The sequence below is a fragment of the Anthonomus grandis genome, chromosome 2 (assembly GCF_022605725.1).
Source record: "Anthonomus grandis grandis chromosome 2, icAntGran1.3, whole genome shotgun sequence".
In the NCBI taxonomy this organism is placed as follows: Eukaryota; Metazoa; Arthropoda; class Insecta; order Coleoptera; family Curculionidae; genus Anthonomus; species Anthonomus grandis.
The window spans coordinates 11,503,915-11,523,488 of record NC_065547.1 but is presented as its reverse complement, the minus strand read 5'-3'; the positions used below and the strand labels follow the sequence as shown (position 1 = coordinate 11,523,488).

The following is a 19,574-nucleotide window of genomic DNA, read 5'->3' as shown; positions in this document are numbered from 1 at the left end:
ACAAAAAACTCTCTCCCTAAAGGGGTCAAAACATAAAATATGATGACAAAACTTATTTTAAATAAACAAATTTAGCCAAACGTACGTCACAATTTAAGAATTAGCAATATTTGTACATTTTTTTTTTACGCCCGACAAAATAATACCAATGTGTCAATAGTTCTTTCGTGAGCTGGGAATTTCATAACTTCTGCCCAATTTACTTTCTTTTCCCATATATTTTGAGGCAACAATTTAGGAACCAAGGTTGTGAGACACGTCACAGATTGTTCTTCAAACAATCTGTTAGGTGATGTTCATATCTATGATATGAAGGAATTAGCTTATTTAATCAACTCCCTGCTTCGTTAAAACAACTAGATAACTTCAACATATTTAAAAATATACTAAAACGTCTTATTATTATTAAGTTCTGTCTTTTTATTAAAAATATACTAACGTCTTATTATTAAGTCTATGATATCAACGAATTTAGCAACATGCTGAAAGTCACTCCTGCCTAGTCGGTGTCTACTCTGTACTGTTTGTTGGTACTTTTGTGGTTATTATAGTTTCTAAGTTTTAGATGTCTGTAATTAGGTTTTTGTTTATAATAGTTTTACTCTTTTAAATAAGTTAATTAGGATTATCTCTCTTAGTCAGGAGAAAGAAACTTGTCTTATTCTATTGTATATGTAAGTAGTAACAAATGACCAAATAAATCTGTAATCAGTAATCAATGGCTGCCCTCAATAAAAATGGGCTGCTGTTAACCCCGAAAACGACACTCTTATGGCTATATACAATAACGTTCTCCTCAGGATCCACCCACAGAAATTTCAAAAAATCACGATCTCTTTTATGAACACTAATCTGCAGGAATGCTTTCCGAATATCCGACACGGCACCGATAGGATTTTCTCGGGATCTTAATAAAATGGACGGAATCAACTTAATTAAGTTCTGACCCTTTTCGCGGCAATAATTCAGGGAAGGACTGTCGCTTTCCCTTGCTGAGGCGTCGAATTCTTGTCGTAGAATCCTCTTTAATAACCACTGATTCAATGATACCCTCTGATACCCATTCTTAAAAAACAGCATCCACTAAGTTATCCTTTTTTAATTTCTTTCACGTTGACTGTAGTCTTTTTTCCGCAATTTTTAAATTTGAGGGCAAAGGACAGTGACCCCCCATCCAAGGAAGTCGCACCTCGAAGCGACCTTCCGCATCCCGCGTTACCGTTTCCTTGAAGAAATCTTTAACTGCGGCAGTTCTTTTTTCTCTCGATTTTCTTTTAGATGGTTCCGTAATTCCTAGGGTATCAAGTTCTCACAAATTGGTTAAATAAGTATCATTTAATAAAAAGGTCAAGCTTGTAGCTGCCAAAGTGGAACAGTGTCTGCCCTCTGCAGCCCCGAGACCGCCCACCCTAATAAAGTCTTTATGGCAACTAAGCCACACTTCAAAACACGATGATTATCTGTATAGAGTGTTCCAACTACATCGGCACCAATCAATAGCTCAATGGATAAAGAATCTTGACTGCCATATCATGTATGTTTAGTTCTCTGAGCTCATCATTCCAAGGTGCGCAACCAACAGCTGGAATTTTAGTAGAAATAACCTGCTGATCCAACACCTCAAACTTACATGCATAACTCTCATGACAAAGTCGAATATCGTAACATTTGTGTAGTATCTGAGTGACAACTCCTCCAAAAATTCCATGGGAAATCAATTCTTCTCTTTTGGAGGCATATCCTAAATGAGAAACAGTAGATTCTAACACATACGACCTTTGTGAACGAGTGTCTATGAGCGCACGTATTTTACGACTTCCGATGTCGGACCTAGCTGTCACTCTTAAAGTTTGCAAAAAAATCAAATAGTCCGCATTATTTGTCAAGGTTTGCTCGGCAATATCGATGGTTTCTTTATTATCCTTACTATTAGATTGTCATGGAATATTAGAAGTCATGGAACTGTCCTACTCATAGAAACGCCCTGACACATTAAATCTACGATATATTTCACTCTAGATCTGCATCTCATAGATAAATGACCAACCTTGAGGCATTTAAAACAAATATTCTTTTCTCTGCATACCATTTTCTTTTGCTCAAGCGAGAACTTCTGTGCCTTGAAGCAACTATTATTAGCATGCGCCCCGTTACAAAAGATGTATTTTGTTACATCACAATTCGTCAATCCAGCAGCAGTAGGTAGCGTTGTTTCGTAAGATTTCGTTTTTCTTGTATTTAATAAATCTTTTCCTGACGCAGTAGAAAGTCCTAAATCCTGAGCAGCCAACGTTATCCGTTGCTCGCTTTCTACTTCACTTTTAAGAAACTTCATTAAACCTTTAAGTCGAAATTCTATAGTGGGATTATCCGGAACACTAGCCCACCTTTGCCAAACCCTCAATAACTCCGACGGTAAACATGATTCAATGAGGGAAAACAACATTGCTGAACACCTATCTGACGTAACCCCCAAAGTTTCCAATGCGCTTAACTGCGTTTCTAACCGATCGTATAAAGATGGTAAATCCATTTTATTTTTGGAAATCGCGTATTTATTATTAGAGTGAGCATTTCCCGAACGTACACCTCTATCTGAAGATCCTCCCGTCCGAAACGTGATTTTAAAGCATGCACTACTTTTTTATAATTTTCACCGATCGCCGGAAAACTTTCAACCAACTCCCTTGCCCTACTACCCGGAACTGTTGTGTGGGTTGTATGTGATTGTATTAAATATTGAATCTTATCATTAGCGTCAATATCCTGATCCGAACCAATTATCCCGAACTGTCCCCAAATTTCCGCATACCAGTTTGAATGCCTGGTGGGTAACCATAGATCCCGGGTCACTGTCATCAGCTTCACTTTGTAACATAGTCACCCCCGACCTCTGTGTGCTCTGAAACCTAAGTTTCAAAACTACAAACCGCTTTTTGTAGGTATCCGTTGAATCCATTTCGGCTGCTAAATCCTTTTCACTTGTCTCAGCAATTTCCATAAAACAACTACAAATCTCATTATCTGCCGTTACGAGATCCTCATATTTAGCACTCAACATTTCCCAGGCTACATTCACCGACGGAAGGTCAACAATTTCCGCAGCCAGCAGAAGCTCTAGCTCGTTCGCGCACTTGGTAAAGCTAGCACGCAACGCGCAGCGATATTTTTTCTTTCCTTCCATTTTTAAATAAACCCGAGAAAGCAATCAACACACCCTGTATAGTCACTGCGTATCTTCTGACCGAGTGTCCTGTCATGGCCGCCAATATTTTGTGTCAGGATGTAAAAAACCTACCCGATTTTCCTTTCGTAACTCGGTTCGACGGTAATTTTATTAAACTTTTAAAAATACGCAAACGAGAAAATACTACCAACGTGTCTTCAACTAAATATGTTCTAAGACTAAAAACCTTAGAACACCATAAAGTTAAGTTCTTCTTCTTTTGGTGTTGGTGAAGATGAGTGTCGCCACTGTTTTGTCTCTTCTGGATTGATGTAGGATATTTGCGTCTCGTGACCCGTAATAATGCGAGAAAACAAACCATCTCCATCTTGTTGGAACCGGCCAAAAACTCTCATCCACTGGACATTCTTTGCCCTTTGCGGTAGTCGGTGAACATTTTCGGTACCCACTTTGCACACAATTTGTGGTATGCTAGGTTTTCCGTGACCAACTGTAGACGGTAGTGCGTCCAAATTGAGAAAATTGTTCAGCCAGGCCATTAATCGTCAATCAACGACCACATCGCAGTTTTTGGTCGACTTGCAAAATGATTTCATCGGTCAGGACACTGAGCCTGCTACGGTATTCGTCATGGACATTTGTTTGTCCATTTTTAAAATTACGGCACCATTGTTTAACTTTTCCTTCATTCATAACTTGAGGTCCATAAACTAGGCATAACTCGCGATGAATTTTAGCGGCCGACGATCGTTTTGCACACAAGAATCCTTTAACAGAATGAACTTTATAGCCACCGCCTAGGTCAACGCTTCTTGCGGTGTTTACATGGAAGAACTTTTGAAACAAAACGAGTGGTGCTATAGCTTCGCAATGAACCACTTCATAGCGCTGCAGAAGTAAGACTGTGTTCTGAAGCGGCAATAAGATAACCACAGAGCCCTTTAATATAACTTAATAATCCACGTCGAAAGCCGTAAAAAATCATCGCATAAGTGTTCATAAGTTAACTCCAGTCTTTCGCTAAGAAGTGAGTAAAGTTTCCAATCTAAAAAACATAAAATCTACGCGTTGCAAATTCGGAACAAGATTGCAATAACCGCTCCATACGCAGTTCATTTAAAGGAATTTCTCACATTACAAAATAAAACATCTCATATAAATATTGTATATTTATTAAAAACATAATTTACGATAAATTAAGACCCAATTAAACCGCTTTTTTCCCATATATAATTCTTATCAGACATTTTTTTAAAATGTGGTCACATATTTTTCGTTTGCTTGGCCCACCTCAGCTTTCACACTTTTCCAAAGCAAATAATAATAAAACAAACAAGGGTATATAAAAAAATATATTTATACCTATCAGAACTCAACAAAAAAAAACAGATGGAGGGATGGAAGGAAAGGCGCAATATTTAAAAAAAAAAACAAAAATTGGAAAAAGAAACGTTAATTAATAGTCCCTTTTTTTAGTGTAAGGCGTGCATTTCTATAACGTTTTAAGTGTCAAGGCTCTGAATTATTTCAGAAAATCATACTTATTGGCGCAAGGAACTTGCGGAAAATTTATACTTTTTGGAGTGAAAACATTCACGGAGAACATACTCCTGAAAGTTAATATTAATTGGAGGCGGTTTGTTGGATTTGAACATTAATATATTTAGTAGTTAGTTCATTTTCGTAGTGGTGTTGCAAGATGAGACAAATGAATAGTCATCCCTTACTGATAAATACAGTTTATATTCAAGCACCATAGCTTGCGATTTACTGATTGAACCTTAATGTCAATCAGATCTGGTTGGACAACGCTAATTTTCAGGATGAGTACATGTAACAATAATATACCCTTAATTTAGCCTTGTAATTGCAGATGGCACTGTAGGACGAACTGCCTAGTCCATTTATCCTCAAGCTTCAGTGCAAACTAAGTTAACCGAAAACGACAAAGTTGTCAACTCTCATGTAATATTTTTGGATAAGTTGTAAACCTATATTTTCTGTAATACGCAAACCAATTCCTGTAGGTTCTTTCAAAACTATAGCTTTTAGGGCTTCTATTTTTAGTTTTTACTACAGCAACGGAGAAGGAACTAGCTAATTATTGAAGAAACTTAGATACAATTTTTACGAATTTATACTTAAGGCATTATATTCTGAGAGAAACAAGTTTACAGAACATAGATAGATTTAATCACGAAAAAAATCAGCTGCAAAAGGCTGCATTTACTCTTTCAAGCTAAGCCTTCGTTCTTCAGAAAAGGCAAGTCTTACTCGTGCGTGTTAAGAATCGTGAAGAAACCATAACCGTTCTCATCGAATTACCCAAAGTTATTGGTTCTAAAATAAAAAGCACTGTAGACAAAATTGTTTTCAAGTGAAAAAGAACATCTAATTACAGCAGTTTGTTGTATGCATTGCATTTACCTGAAAACGGATGAAACCTGGAATGACTTAAAAAGCTCCACCAGGAACACTTCAACTTGTCTCTAACTCTGGATTTATTAATAGTGATCCATTCGTAGACTGGATAGACCATTTTCAAACTTTTTGCAAATTGAATATTTAGTTCTACTTATTTTGGACTAGTCGCCCGAGTTTAGTAGGAGTGCAATTGTCGGAAAATGGGTACTAACATTTTAAGTCTGCCTCCCCATAGCAGGGACTTTTGACAGAAGTTTTTCGGATCTCTAAAAACGCCCTATTCGCACAAGAATATGACAAATGACACGTTAATAATCATGGTCGACCATGCTCTCAATTTCAAGTTGCTGAATTGGCCTATGCTGGAAATCGCTTTAATTGAAAGAGCAGTATGGAGCAGCTGGATTCTATACAGTAGAATTCGTCTTATCGACAAACCAGAACTGACAAAGAGTCTGGATAGTCTGGAGCACAGGAGAAAGGTGGCTGATCTCTGTTTATTCTACCGTTATTATCACGGTAAGTGCTCCTCTGAGCTGGCAGGCCTGATTGCACCCAGGGCTGTTCCGGCAAGAAGGACGCGTCTAGCAGTTGCGGCTCATCAACATCGAGTCCACCTGCCTACCATAAGGACGTCGCTGTATCGGGACTCATTCATCTGGAGAACATCTTCTTTGTGGAACGGGCTTCCACCTCACATATTTCCCGACGCATACAACCTACAGCGATTCAAGATAAATGCCCACAAATATCTTCGCGCAAGCACCACTCCAAGAGTGACATAGACTTTCCTCTTGTGCTTGTGTTTACCATAAACAAAAAAAAAGTATGAGATTAATCAGATCCAAATTAAAGGTCAAAGGCATGGTAACCAAAATGCAGCAAATTCAAATCAAACCATCTGCAAAGATGAATGGGACTCCAATAATGATTTGCCATTACCAGCTTTAAAGCAGCTATCAGGATCGAAAGTTCCATTGGCTATTTACTATGTGGACTTCACTATTTACTATGTAAACCTGCTGAGCACCAAACACCAAAACTTGTCAATGGAGATCTCCTAAACATCCTTTGTTCGGAAGCTATGACCCAGACCAGGCCGTCGAAAACCACAATTCTTTACATTACCAAAAATACCATCGAAATTTGTTTCTCCCGAAGTAATAAAACCTCTCAGACCAGTTAATTTGCGTAGGAAAAAGAAGTCTGCTTACTGAATCACTATTTAAAAATGAGTTGGAAGAACTAGAAGCACTCAAGCAGGCCAAAATATGGTCAAACGAAAACTCGTAGATGTATCGAAGAATCCAGAGGCCAAAAGAAAACAAAATCGTGAGACGGTGTTTGTACCCGGTTTCCGGATATATAAAGACTGTAGTCTGATTAAAATATGCCGCCGAACATGTGGATCCAGTATCTGAAGTACTCTCAGTCACCTTCTCCGCTACCAGCTTTATGTGTGGCCGCACACTAACATTTGAAACCACTCTGCTGCTTGCCGTTACCAAGATCTATTTAAAGACAAAAAACAAGTAAAATATATTATCAAAGTGTACGTGTTAGGACATTTATTAAGATTAAGGTAAGACTACTGTAATTCTGGTAACATATCCAATTTGTAATAACGAGCAATAAAACCTAAAAGTGTTGAAGTACATAATATATACAGTATTGGCCATAATTATTACTACTGCAAGATTTTAATTTTAAATCATACTACAAGAGTAAGGAGTTTATTGGCGCCAAGACAGTCCGGTTTGTGTAGATACGCCAAAAATGTTATTTATAACAATTTTTGGCCTGGATAAAATTATTGCAAGATTTACCAAGACTTATGCGTCTCCACCAAGTAAACTTTAAAATGACTCGTAGTAAAACTGTGTCAGTTTAAATCCAAAAATCACCCATTCATATCGTCATCTAAACATTAAGGATATTTTGGAGGAATCAAGAGGCATCAGAATCACTGACCGTACAATCAGAAGAAGATTCGTTTGAAAGAGGACTACTATCTTACAAAGCTTTGAAAATATCCTTGACCTTTAATGACTGTAAAAAAGTCTTCTTCTTCTTCCTCAATTACAATGGACTCGCGTCGTATTTCAACGTCCGCCCAATCTTGTTGGTTATTATGGACCTACAGTTTAACGTGGGTTCCGAACCACGAGTGTTTTTGAAAGACAAACACCAACAACCATGCCCATGCCAGGATTCGAACCTGAGACCACACGATCGCATCGTGAACACTTTGCCCACGGTGCTACCGGGGTCGGCACGTAAAAAAGTCATTTTCAAAGTCTAGGTTTAATCTGTTTGGGATTGACGGAATAGTAAGTTTCACGTCCCAAAAATGAAAAAATAAATAAAAAATGCACATTGCGCACCGCTTTCAGGCTTTGAAACAGCTACACCGTACGAGGCAAAATGGTATGGTGTAGGGACCTTATACAGATGGAGCAATAGCACTAACATTCATGTTTCAACGCGATAATAATCGCAAACACTATTCTAAGGTCGTAAAAGATTAAATGAAAAAAGAAAAAATTAAAGTTCTTAAGTGGCCTGCTCAAAGCCCGAACCTCAATCCAATTGAGGACTTATGGGAGATAAAAAATAAACAAATTTCAGAAATGTAGATGAACCTTTCAAAGCATTGCTTAAGGCATGGAACAACATTGATAGGAATATTATTAATTATTTATTTAAGTCCAATTAATGCCCAAAAGATGTGCTGATGTTATAAAAGCTAACTATACCATCTATTGTTATACCAAAAATTGATAATGAATTATTTGTTATGAATCTCAGTTTATGTTATTATACAAAATAAATTTCTTACAATAATTTTGTCATTTACTCATATTTTTGTTTACTTATTTACCTAGCAATAAAAATGTTTGATTTATAAGACTATACTTACTACTTTACAAAATGTTCATAGAAACTAGAAAATGTAACCCAATTAAAAAGAAAAATATTGCAATAATTACGGCCAATACTGTACAAGTATGAAATCTCTATCCTCCAATCTAAATTTATGTGCATCGCCTTGCTCAATGATTACAACTCTTATCAGCTGATTTTAGTATTCATAAACTGTAGTAACTCCACACAATTAAATATTCCATCTAGTTTGTGATGATCGTGGTAATCATTTATGTACTTACTATCTCATCCAATTCAGCAAAAAAAAATCGCACAGAAGCATTAACTGAAGCCGTGTTGCTCATTATAAGGTTAATTTGATGTGCATAGCAATATACAAAGTTTACAAATAAATATATATCGTTATTTCTTATACCCTATTAACACTACCACTCATTATTGACGCACCATCACAACTTTGCGCTATTACCTTATTTGGCGTGCCACTGATTAAAGTTACAAATATCCAGAATCTCTCCACTGGTTTATTGGAGACACTATATCGTAAAATAGTAACTAATTGAAGTTCAGTGTAGTTTCATCACACAATAATTTTTTTTGTCATTTCGTTAGTATTCATGGTAATCACCAAGCATACAATCTAATAGTTATTTTGAATAGTCTCTATCCTGTTGTTAATCCTTAGTTTGACGAGTTAGATGTAGAATATTCAACATCCAAAATTTGTATGTAATGAACATAAATCATAAGGAAATAGTCATAAATTACTGTTCAATTTTCTTGTAAGGCCTTTAAAGTTTGATGAGCTAGATGGATATCCAACATACAAAATTTGAAGGTAATGAACATAAATCATAAGGAAATAGTCTATGTTCTTGTTCATATACAATATTTAATCATCAAATACTGTCGAATACAATAAAAAATTATCACAAATTAAAACAAAACAAATTCTTCGATGATATTATAATTTTGCACGATAGAATATTTTAAGCTTTTATTAGGTACCTCTTGCTTTATAATACAAAAATATGTCAATTTTTGCTATCCTGAGGATGACGAGGAAACGCCAGATAGATCTCAGTGTTTTGATTGTATTGACCCTAACCAACAAAACCGCCTTATTTTGTATTATGTTGATATTATATACCTTTAAATTTACCTCTTTCCATTGCCATTTGGCACTTACGACGTTATGGCAACGCACACTCGTTTTCAGATTCATTAGTTCACCTGCCAAGCAAGTACTAATAACTTATTTCCAAATTTGTCTTAGCCTAACCCTTAAGTATGAGACGTTTTTTTTTTTTAATATTTAATTTAACTTACAGTCTATATTTGTCGAGTTTTATCCTTATTGTATTATGTTTTTCTCTGATTTTAAAAAGATCATCAGTAGTTCTTAATACTAATAACTAGGATTTTATAAGTTAAACTTTAAAAATAAGAAAGTGCCTCAAAAAATGTGTTTTTGGCACAATTTACTATACAGAACGAGTTTTAGAAAGATTGTTTCTAGTATGTTTTCCTTTGAGGCACTCCGCATAAGTGAAATGTACAGGGACAGAACAAAAATATGCAAAAAAAAATACCACAACAGTTACCGTGAAAACCTATCGTACGATATTTTATTCATAAATATCCGCATAAAACATTCACAATTATTAATCAAATTACAACGTTTTGGCCATGTATGAGTGAATTAAAAAAAGCTTCGAAATTAGCCCTTAACCTACAAGAAATGTGGTGGCGGCAACTGATTATGAAGGCGAGTGTTTGTAAACTTAATATTATCATTATTAATATGATATAAGAGTTAAAGTGGGCAAAACGTAATATCTTATATTTTCGACTTAGTTGGTTGCTTCCGTGACACCTTTAAGAGTTTCAAAAAAATAAGACATTCAGTTTAGGGGAGCGACAGAAAAGCCAAGAGATCATTTATAACCCTAAAAACCTCAATATTCCGCCCACAATCAAATGAGTAAACGAAACTTTTTGTACAAGTTATTGACCCACCAACTACGACAACAATGACACCTAAACATTTTTTATGCATGTGTGTGTGTGTGAATTTCCTACTATTAAACTTAAAAACGAAATAAAAATAAACGGTCCACTTGCTCTCTAATGATCATTCGCTCTCGCTCAGTTTTTATCCTAATAAATATGCTCCCTGGGCGGCGCGGGCTGCTCTCACTTCTTCTTGTTTTTATTGGTGGCGCCGCGAGGTGGCGTGACCGGTCGGCCCGCGTTCATGTTATACTGGAACTTTCGTTTGTCGGCCGGTTTTAAGATTTGGAAGGAGCACATCAGGGTTTCGTCCACCGACATCATCGCCCCGGCGTTATCGAACTCACCTGGAAAATTTATTCCGGATTATTATTTATCTTAATAATAATATTATTATAAAGTACGTTAAACTTTATTTATTTAGTCAACAGTGAAGATATTATTGGGATTATAGGATTTTGGGAAGATATTATTATTTAAGTGGGAGAGCAAAAAGAAAGATGTCCTTACTTGCCCAGTGCTTTGAAAGTATGAAAAGGATAATATATTGGTTAAGACATAGTGGTTCTCAGAGAACTGCTTCATTAAATTCTTAGAACATTGAAAGGCTAGAATTAGCATTGTCATGGAACTATAGGCAGTTTGTTTGTAACATCTCTGATGCAATGATGCTAAAACTTATGTAGAAATGGAAAAAAACACTTCATATTATTAAAAAATTATTTACTGATTTTGACAGCCACAAAACAATACTACTGTTCCTCTTTAATAAAATATATGATACTCTAAAAAGAAGTTGCCGTTTATGTACTCTTTATGCGTTTTTTTAACGTACTTCATTAGAGTAAAGGTACTTATCTAATAAAAAGAATTTTTATAAAAATATTTTATAATTATTATTATAGATTTCTTATTAAGTTTTTATTATTCTACGGTTATGATGACAGTATCATGATGTTATGACAGTATCGATATTTACTTGTGAAAAGATCGGCTTGAAGCACCTTTTTTCTATGGTGAGGCCCAAACGGTACAAGTTTTTACCATCGTAACAGTTCACAAAAACACTAAAATGAGACCTTTTTCAACCAAAAACTAAAGAAAAAAGACAGAACTTCACAAATGCCGAATGTAAACACAAAGCCGTTGGACAAGATGGCATCAGTTTTTGCTTGCGGTGTTGCCATCCCAAATTTTTTAGAAACGGTTTTAGGAATAAGAATGTTAATAATTTTTTTTTGCTTTGAAGATGTTTTTTTTTGCGCTTAGAATAAGACATATCTATTTCTACTTTTTATTTTTAATCCAAAACATAATTATAAACACCAATAATTTAAATAAACTTTATTATATGCAGTGATATATACCTGAAAATTTCCTCTTTTAAAAATGTGTGTAAACTTGACACCACAGAATCGAATATTCATCTAAACAAAACATCCCTCTTGCCGCTGTGCACATGTTGAACTCAAACAAAGTTGTTGTTCACTAATTCTAGTCTTTCAATGTTCTAAGATTAAATTATAGGGAAAACTATGGATAGGAAAATATTGAATTTGGCAACGTAGCAGGACCATTTGGGGAGAGCACAACTAAAATATTTTGATACGATTACATTTTTAAATTCTACGTGAAAATCTAAACACATTTAGGCATCCCAGATAACACTAAACGTTCCAGAAACACCATTTTGGTACCATTTATGTCGTAATGTCTCGGGACCGTCGACAGTCTATCTATTACAGCTTTGCCCCGTTTAATTAACACACAGAGCGGCGTCGAAAATCTATTTAAATTTAAATAACTCGGAAACAATTACTCGTAGTAAGTCAAAGTAAAAATTAATGGACATAGAATATTTTTAGCCATAAATTTAAGAAGTTACTTTTTATTTTTAAGCCTTACAGTAAGTAAAAAAAAATATCTAAAATTTTTAACTGCTAATTATTTCAAGAAAATTAACATAATATCTCACTATTGCCTAAGATAAAATTATGTTAAAACAAGATAATTATTAGACAAGTTTTATTTCAAATAATATATGTATTTTGCAGAAAACAAAAAATATTATACACAAACCTAATAAAAGTGTTTGTACAAAAACAAAAATATATATGTAACAAAAAAATTATTTATAAATATACTTAATTAATATCTAAACAAAAATAATTACCTACAAAAAATAAATCAAATAAAAGTTTAAATTCGTTAAGTGATAAGGTGGGAAAATTAGTCATGAAACAAAAAACATAAACAAATTAAAGATCATTGGCCCCTTCAATACATTTTTGAATTCTTTTTTTCCAACTTCGGATTTTTCATAAAACTTTTTCAACTTCTCTTTTTTTTTAATAAATCTTCCTCAATAATATTATTTTTGGCCTTGTTATTTAAAAGGATATTTGAAAAGGTGTTAATACGTTTTTCAGTGTTGAAAAGTTGTTTCCATTTCAAAATTTGCTACCTCCTTAACGCAAGTGTTTTAAAAATGAGTTTGTGTTTTTTGGTATCTTTCAGAATTAATAGTTTGAAACAAAGTGTACGTGGTTATAATTATATTATTAAAATAATCTTTGGCATACTTGAGTCATATCTTAAATCATTATCAGCGAGCGAACTCTCTAACTCGATAGAAAGAAAATTTCTTTCTATTATAGAAAAAAGTCTAAACTCTACTCTCAATCTCAACTGGCTTCGATCGGGTAGCCGTCGGCAACCTTCGAAATAGAAAAATAGAAAGAGGTTGTATGGTCTTGGTAATACTTTCGTCTCTTTTTAGTACATTGAAAAAAAGATTTATCTTTGTTGTGGGGATATTTTTGTGGCAGATTTGAAAATCAACGAATTCTCATATTAGACCATTAAGCCCCATTAGGCAAGGACCAACGTTTTTAAGAAGTGATAAAGGGAATAGGGTCGGCTTGAAAGTGATTCTAAATGAAACTTACTAATAAAATAAAGAATAGTATTTTATTAGAAAATAATACTATTCTTTATTTTATATACTTACATCAATTGGTTACAACAGATATAGTCAAAATCGCTCTTATCGTGCGGGTGTATCGGATTATCAATGACAAACTTTTGTAGTTACGTTTTATTTCAATTTGCGCAACAACGTTTTTTAACTAAAACGCACCAGATAAACGAAACAGATATATGCAGCGTTAATGTATCAAAAGAAGATAAAATAATAAATGTCAGTGGTTCTAAAACAATTACTTTCATAACAAACATGCCTGTCTCGTTTCGATTGACGGATGACATTATTTGTCACAAGATAATTTAAATTTCAAATTATGGAAAAGAAAAAGCCTTTTTGTAGATTTCTAAATCCTCAAGCCAAAAAAATGGTACTTAATGTTATTAATTACTTCGAGAACGAAAAAGAAAATAAAGGGTTGCCTAAGAATGTACAAGAAGAAGTAGCTAAAGCGCCTGGAATTAGTTTAAAAATGATGCAAAAGGTTGTATATGAAAACAAGAACAATCTTACTTCCAAGAAGGAAAAAAAGTGTAAAAGGAAGAAGCCGAAGACTGAAGATTTAAGTGAATGTGTAAAACTGGAAGTAAGGGATAGGATTTATGAACTATATAGGCTAAAAACAAATATAACGCTGCCATTTCTGAGGATTGTTTTAAAGCAACGCGGCACTTTGGAAATTGGACTTTCTGCTTTATCAAAATTAATTAAAAGCATAGGTTTTCGCTATAAAAAAGACTGCAATAAAAGATATTTGTGTGAACTACCAAATATTGTGAGCCAACGAATAGGATTTTTAAGACGATATACACAAAATGAAAAATCAAACTTAAGGAAAGTGGTATTCTTAGATGAAAAATTGGATATTTTCAAACGGGAGTGGAATAAAATCTTGGCAAGATGAATCTGTGAAAAGCGTGAAAAGAAGAAAAGGATGTGGTCAGGGAAAACGATTTATTATTTTACATGCCGGGTCTTCAAGGGGATTCGTTCCAGGTGCAAGTTTAATTTTTTCTTCTAAGTCTAAAAGTATGGATTATCATGACAATATGAATTGTGAAATGTTTGAAAAATGGTTAAAGGAACAGTTAATACCGAACTTCCAAGAACCTTCCTTAATAGTATTAGACAATGCGTCGTATCATTTAAGAATGTCTAATAAACAACCAAATGGAAGTTGGAGAAAAAGCGAAATTTATGAATGGTTAGTAAAAGAAAATCAGAATCCCTTGCCATATATGTTAAAATCCGAACTTCTTTCAATTGCAAAATCGCTGAAAAGACCAAAAATATATGCCGTTGACGAAATAGTACGTGAATATGGCCATGAAGTTTTAATGAGATTGCCACCATACCATTGTCAGTTTAATGCCATTGAGCTTATATGGGCAGGGTTAAAATCTTATTATGAGAAGCATGTGGGTGCTAGGCTTAGATCTGACCAGGTTGACCTGTTTGGAATGAGGCATTGAATCACATCACAAAGAAGTATTGGCGGAAATCAGTGGATCACACAGAAAACATTATTAGAATCTGGTGGAAGAGAGAAAAAGTACTCGATATCCAAGTTGAACCATTGATCATTGCTCCATTTGAAGAAGATTCGGAAAATGACGAAGAATTTTCCGACTCTGTTAGTGATAATGATAGTTATAATTAGTTTCTTTTTTTAGTCAAATTTGTTACTTCATTTTTACACATTTACTTAAATCTTCAGTTTTCGGCTTCTTCCTTTTACACTTTGTTTCCTGCTTGGAAATAAGATTGTTCTTGTTTTTATATACAACCTTTTGCACCATTCTTAACTAATTCCAAGCGCTTTAGCTACTTCTTTTTGTACATTCTAAGCGATCACTTATTTTCTTTTTCGTTATTAAAACAATTAGTTTTCTTTTTGCATTTCGTTTATTATTTAGGTATGATTAAAAAGTACAAAATTTTTTTTTTAAGCAAAGCTAAGTAAATAAATTGGTGAATGCCCTGGGAGATAGAAATGCCCGCCGCATTCACCAGTTTTTTTTTAGTTATTTTTTATCTTTTTATGACTTTTAACTGATATAAAAGAAAAGATAACACAACTTTTTTAATTTTCTGTGCATCAACGTATAGATTGGGTCGAACGACAAATAAAAAATCATAAAATTAAAATGTCATTTTAAAAGTAACATTGTAACATGAACTTGCCTTTAAACAAAGAAAGTAGTTTTCTGGTCTCTGACTGCACTGCATCACACACAATACAAATTAATTGTTTGTCATTATACCAAAATGTATAGTTTCCTAATAATTATTACAAAAAAACACAATCAAACATAAACAAAGAAGAAGACAAGATCAAATAATCGTTAAAAATTAGACGCTGTGCCCTGAAATCCACAAATTAGTATGTTATGCACATACATAGGGTCATGCTAAATCGTATACTAATTTCTCAAAAATTTAGGTAACAACCATTTTTAAATGAAATATGTACAATTTTAATGAAAGGCTAGGGAGGCATTTTTGCTCTCATAAAAAAATATAAAATGCTTAGATTTAGATATTATTGCGTAATAAAGAAAAATTTTTATTGAGAATTCCGTCTATTTCGGACAATTTTTCAAAAAAGAAAAGTAAATATTATGTCTGGCAACTTAGCAGAATATCGGGGATTCTAGGCATATACCGATGAGGCGTATACCCAACGGGCTTTATACTTATGGGCTTTTTCACGTCATGAAAGGAAATAACCAACGTATGTTTTACATGTCGAATCTCGGACACGTTGTATTCCGCAGACATTTTTACGGCGTTAAAGGCATCACGTCAGTTAATAATTATGATCTAAGGTGTATACGCGGCTTTAATATGTCACATGACGGCGTTCAATGTATTGTCAAACTTTCAAGGAAATAACATTTTGGCAGCCACTGATTTTTCAATTTGATTCATATTACGTGGTGACCTTTGAACCCGCACGATAAGAGCGAAGGCGACTATAATTAGGGTTTTATTGCGGTCAAAAGATCAACGGTATATCTTTGAGTGAACATTAACTACTTTTTCAGGTTTAAAACGATCATTAAATTTATAAGGTCATGTAGTTTATCCACGCCCCGAAATTGGGAAATTCCCAGTGATTCCACAGAAGGGAATAAAATGGGTTTTATTACCCTTCACAAATTTTGAAAATACTATATATACAGGGTGTTCCGTTGATTATGTTACAAACTTCTAGGGCAGATAGAAAACGTCAAAAGAAAAACAAAAGTTCATATAAACATGGGTCCGGAAAAGCTTCCTCAGGGAGCTAGAGCTCTTTGAAAATAACCTTTAAAAACTAGTTTTTTTTAATAGCTCCAGAACTACTTTAGCTACCGCAATCAATTTTGGGAGGTAAATTATTGTTAGTACATTTATTCTTTTGAACCTACTAAATAAAAAAATATTTACCAGGGGCTTCAGAATCAGGGGGGTATTTGGTAAATTTGGGCTCATTTCTCAAGACTTTAATTTCTGCCTGTTTGGGCATTAGATTATGATGTTCCTATGCTTTTTACATAAAAAAGGTGCTCTTAGTAAAAGTCGGTAAATATTACCGTTTTTGTGGAAATTGACTAAAACCAAACTAAGATACAGCACCTGAATTAATTATTTTAATAATTATTCCCTTTTATTAATAATCATTTCCTTATTCCTTTTTTATTACGGTTAAGTAATGGAAGATTACACTTTTGCTGAATACGCCGATATGCTTTTAATTTATGGGGAAGTTCGATGTAATGGTAGAGCTTCTCGACTATATGAAGAGCGGTCTCCCGAAAGGCGAATCCCAGTCCACACATTTTTTGAAAGAGTCAATCAACGGCTCAGGGAGACTGGCTCCGTTAAAATAAAACGCCAAGATAGTGGCGCGCAAAGGAACATCCAAATCCCGGATTTTGAGGAAGTGCTTCAGCGATTTAAAGATAACCCATCAGTAAGTACTCGAGCAGTAGCTGATGCGATGCATGTAAATCATGTTAGGGTATGGAACGTTGTTAAGGAACAGCTTCTACCACCTGCAAAAGGTGCAATCATTAGGACCCAATGACTTTATGCCCCGCGTGAATTTTTGCCAGTGGTATGTTGACCGGTGTACAGAAGAACCTCAATTTCCAAAATATGTCCTTTTTACTGACGAGGCTTTATTTACAAAAGAAGGAATTTTTAATTCTAAGAGTAATCATGTGATATGTGAGTGAGGAAAACTTATTATGGTATTACTTAACTTATGGTATTCATTTTAGGAGCTATCAACATAAGTTTTCGGTCAATATGTGGGCCGGCATTGTTGGAGAACGCTTAATTGGTCCAATTATGTTGCCTTCTCGTTTAACGGAAAATATTTATTTAAATTTTTTAAGAAATGTACTGCCAGAACTATTAGTTGATCTGCCCCTAAATATACGACAGAACTTATGGCTACAACACGATGGAGCGCCAGCTCATTTTCACTAATTGTCCGCGAGTTTATAAATGAAAATTATGGAAGGCGCTGGATTGGCCGCGGTGGCCCTGTCACCTGGCCAGCGCGCTCATCAGATTTGACACTCTTAGATTTTTTTCTTTGGAGGCATATGAAAAGTCTCGTATATGAAACTCCAGTCGAGTCAGAAGAAGACCTGGTGGCCAGAATTCCGCATCTGCTGAAGTAATCCAAACCACGCCTGATATTTTTAACCACGTCAACCTTGATATGGTGCGTAGATACAATAAATGTATCGATCGTGGCGGCCGGCATTTTGAGCAATTAAAGTTTTAAGTTTATTTTTGTAATACCAATCTTTAATAAAATTTGTTTACGTTTCTTAAATTGTTAATTTGTTGTTTTTATTACACTTAAAATCATTTAAACATTTTATGCCTCAAGGTAATTAAAGTGACTGCTAATTAATTTGAGTACCAATTTAATAAAGTGGCTACCTTAACTTTTTTTAAACATTTATTTTTTTATTTACGCCAGATTTTCTTTTTAATTGTTTATTAATAATAATGGGTAATTCATTTTTGTATCTCATAACTTGCTTTTCGTCAATTTTCACAAAAACGGTGATATTTACCATTTACCGACTTTTACTAAAAGCACCTTTTTTATGTAAAAAGCATAGGAACATCATAATCTAATGCCCAAACGGGCAGAAATTAAAGTCTTAAAGAAATGGGCCTAAATTTACCAAATACCCCCCTGATTCTGAAGCTCCTGGTAAATATTTTTTTTATTTAGTAGGTTCAAAAGAATAAACGTACTAACAATAATTTACCTCCCAAAATTGGTAGCGGTAGCTAAAGTAGTTCTGGAGCTATTAAAAAAAAACTAGTTTTTAAAGGTTATTTTCAAAGAGCTCTAGCTCCCTGAGGAAGCTTTTCCGGACCCATGTTTATATAAACTTTTGTTTTTCTTTTGACGTTCTCTATCTGCCCTAGAAGTTTGTAACGTGATCAACGGAACACCCTGTATATAATCCTTTTATACTTAATTCAATCGTTTGTTCTTTCTCTTCCATTTCTAAGGCAAAAATAATAATATTATTATCTTAAATCTATATTTTAAGACAAATATTAAAATATAAATTTAATAGTAAATATATTTAAATAAAAAAAAAGAAAATATATTAAGGTATTATAAACACACTAGGAAAGAGATAAAATATAAAAATATCTATAAAAATAGGCTAATGTTTGTAGATTGGGTAGTATAAGAATGTCTAAAGCCGAACGATGCCGAGTGAAATAGAGAAAAGGTTAGCGATTGCTAATCGCTCACAGAAAGATATTTTCTTTCTATATTTTTTCTTTCTTGTCTATTTCTATGTTTATCGAGTTAGAGAGTACCGCTGCAGATATGCTTATTTCGTTATACAACAAAGAATCATCAAATGTATTAATAACAGTATTAGAAGTGGCACTGTTAATCACTGTGCAGTATTATTGCAATAGTAATATTTAAAAAGCGGGGCGCAAATGGCGCGATGCGGGATTCTCGCCGGCCACTAGTGTGACGCAATCATTGTGGAGGGGATAGAGTCTCCGGCCCGATAGACTGTCGACGGTCCCGAATGT

The 19,574-nt window shown here is 34.3% G+C and overlaps 1 protein-coding gene across 1 annotated transcript in view; it reads right to left on the bottom strand.

Annotated features, from left to right (window-relative positions):
• Positions 1-4,343: 4,343 nt before the first annotated feature.
• The window catches only part of LOC126747269 (serine/threonine-protein phosphatase alpha-2 isoform), a 42,209-nt gene continuing 26,978 nt past the window's right edge, over positions 4,344-19,574 (bottom strand). Inside the window, exon 8 of the mRNA XM_050455801.1 lies at positions 4,344-10,857. Coding sequence (XP_050311758.1) covers positions 10,694-10,857 — 164 coding nt within the window. The 3' untranslated portion in view covers positions 4,344-10,693. The remainder of the gene's footprint in view (positions 10,858-19,574) is intronic.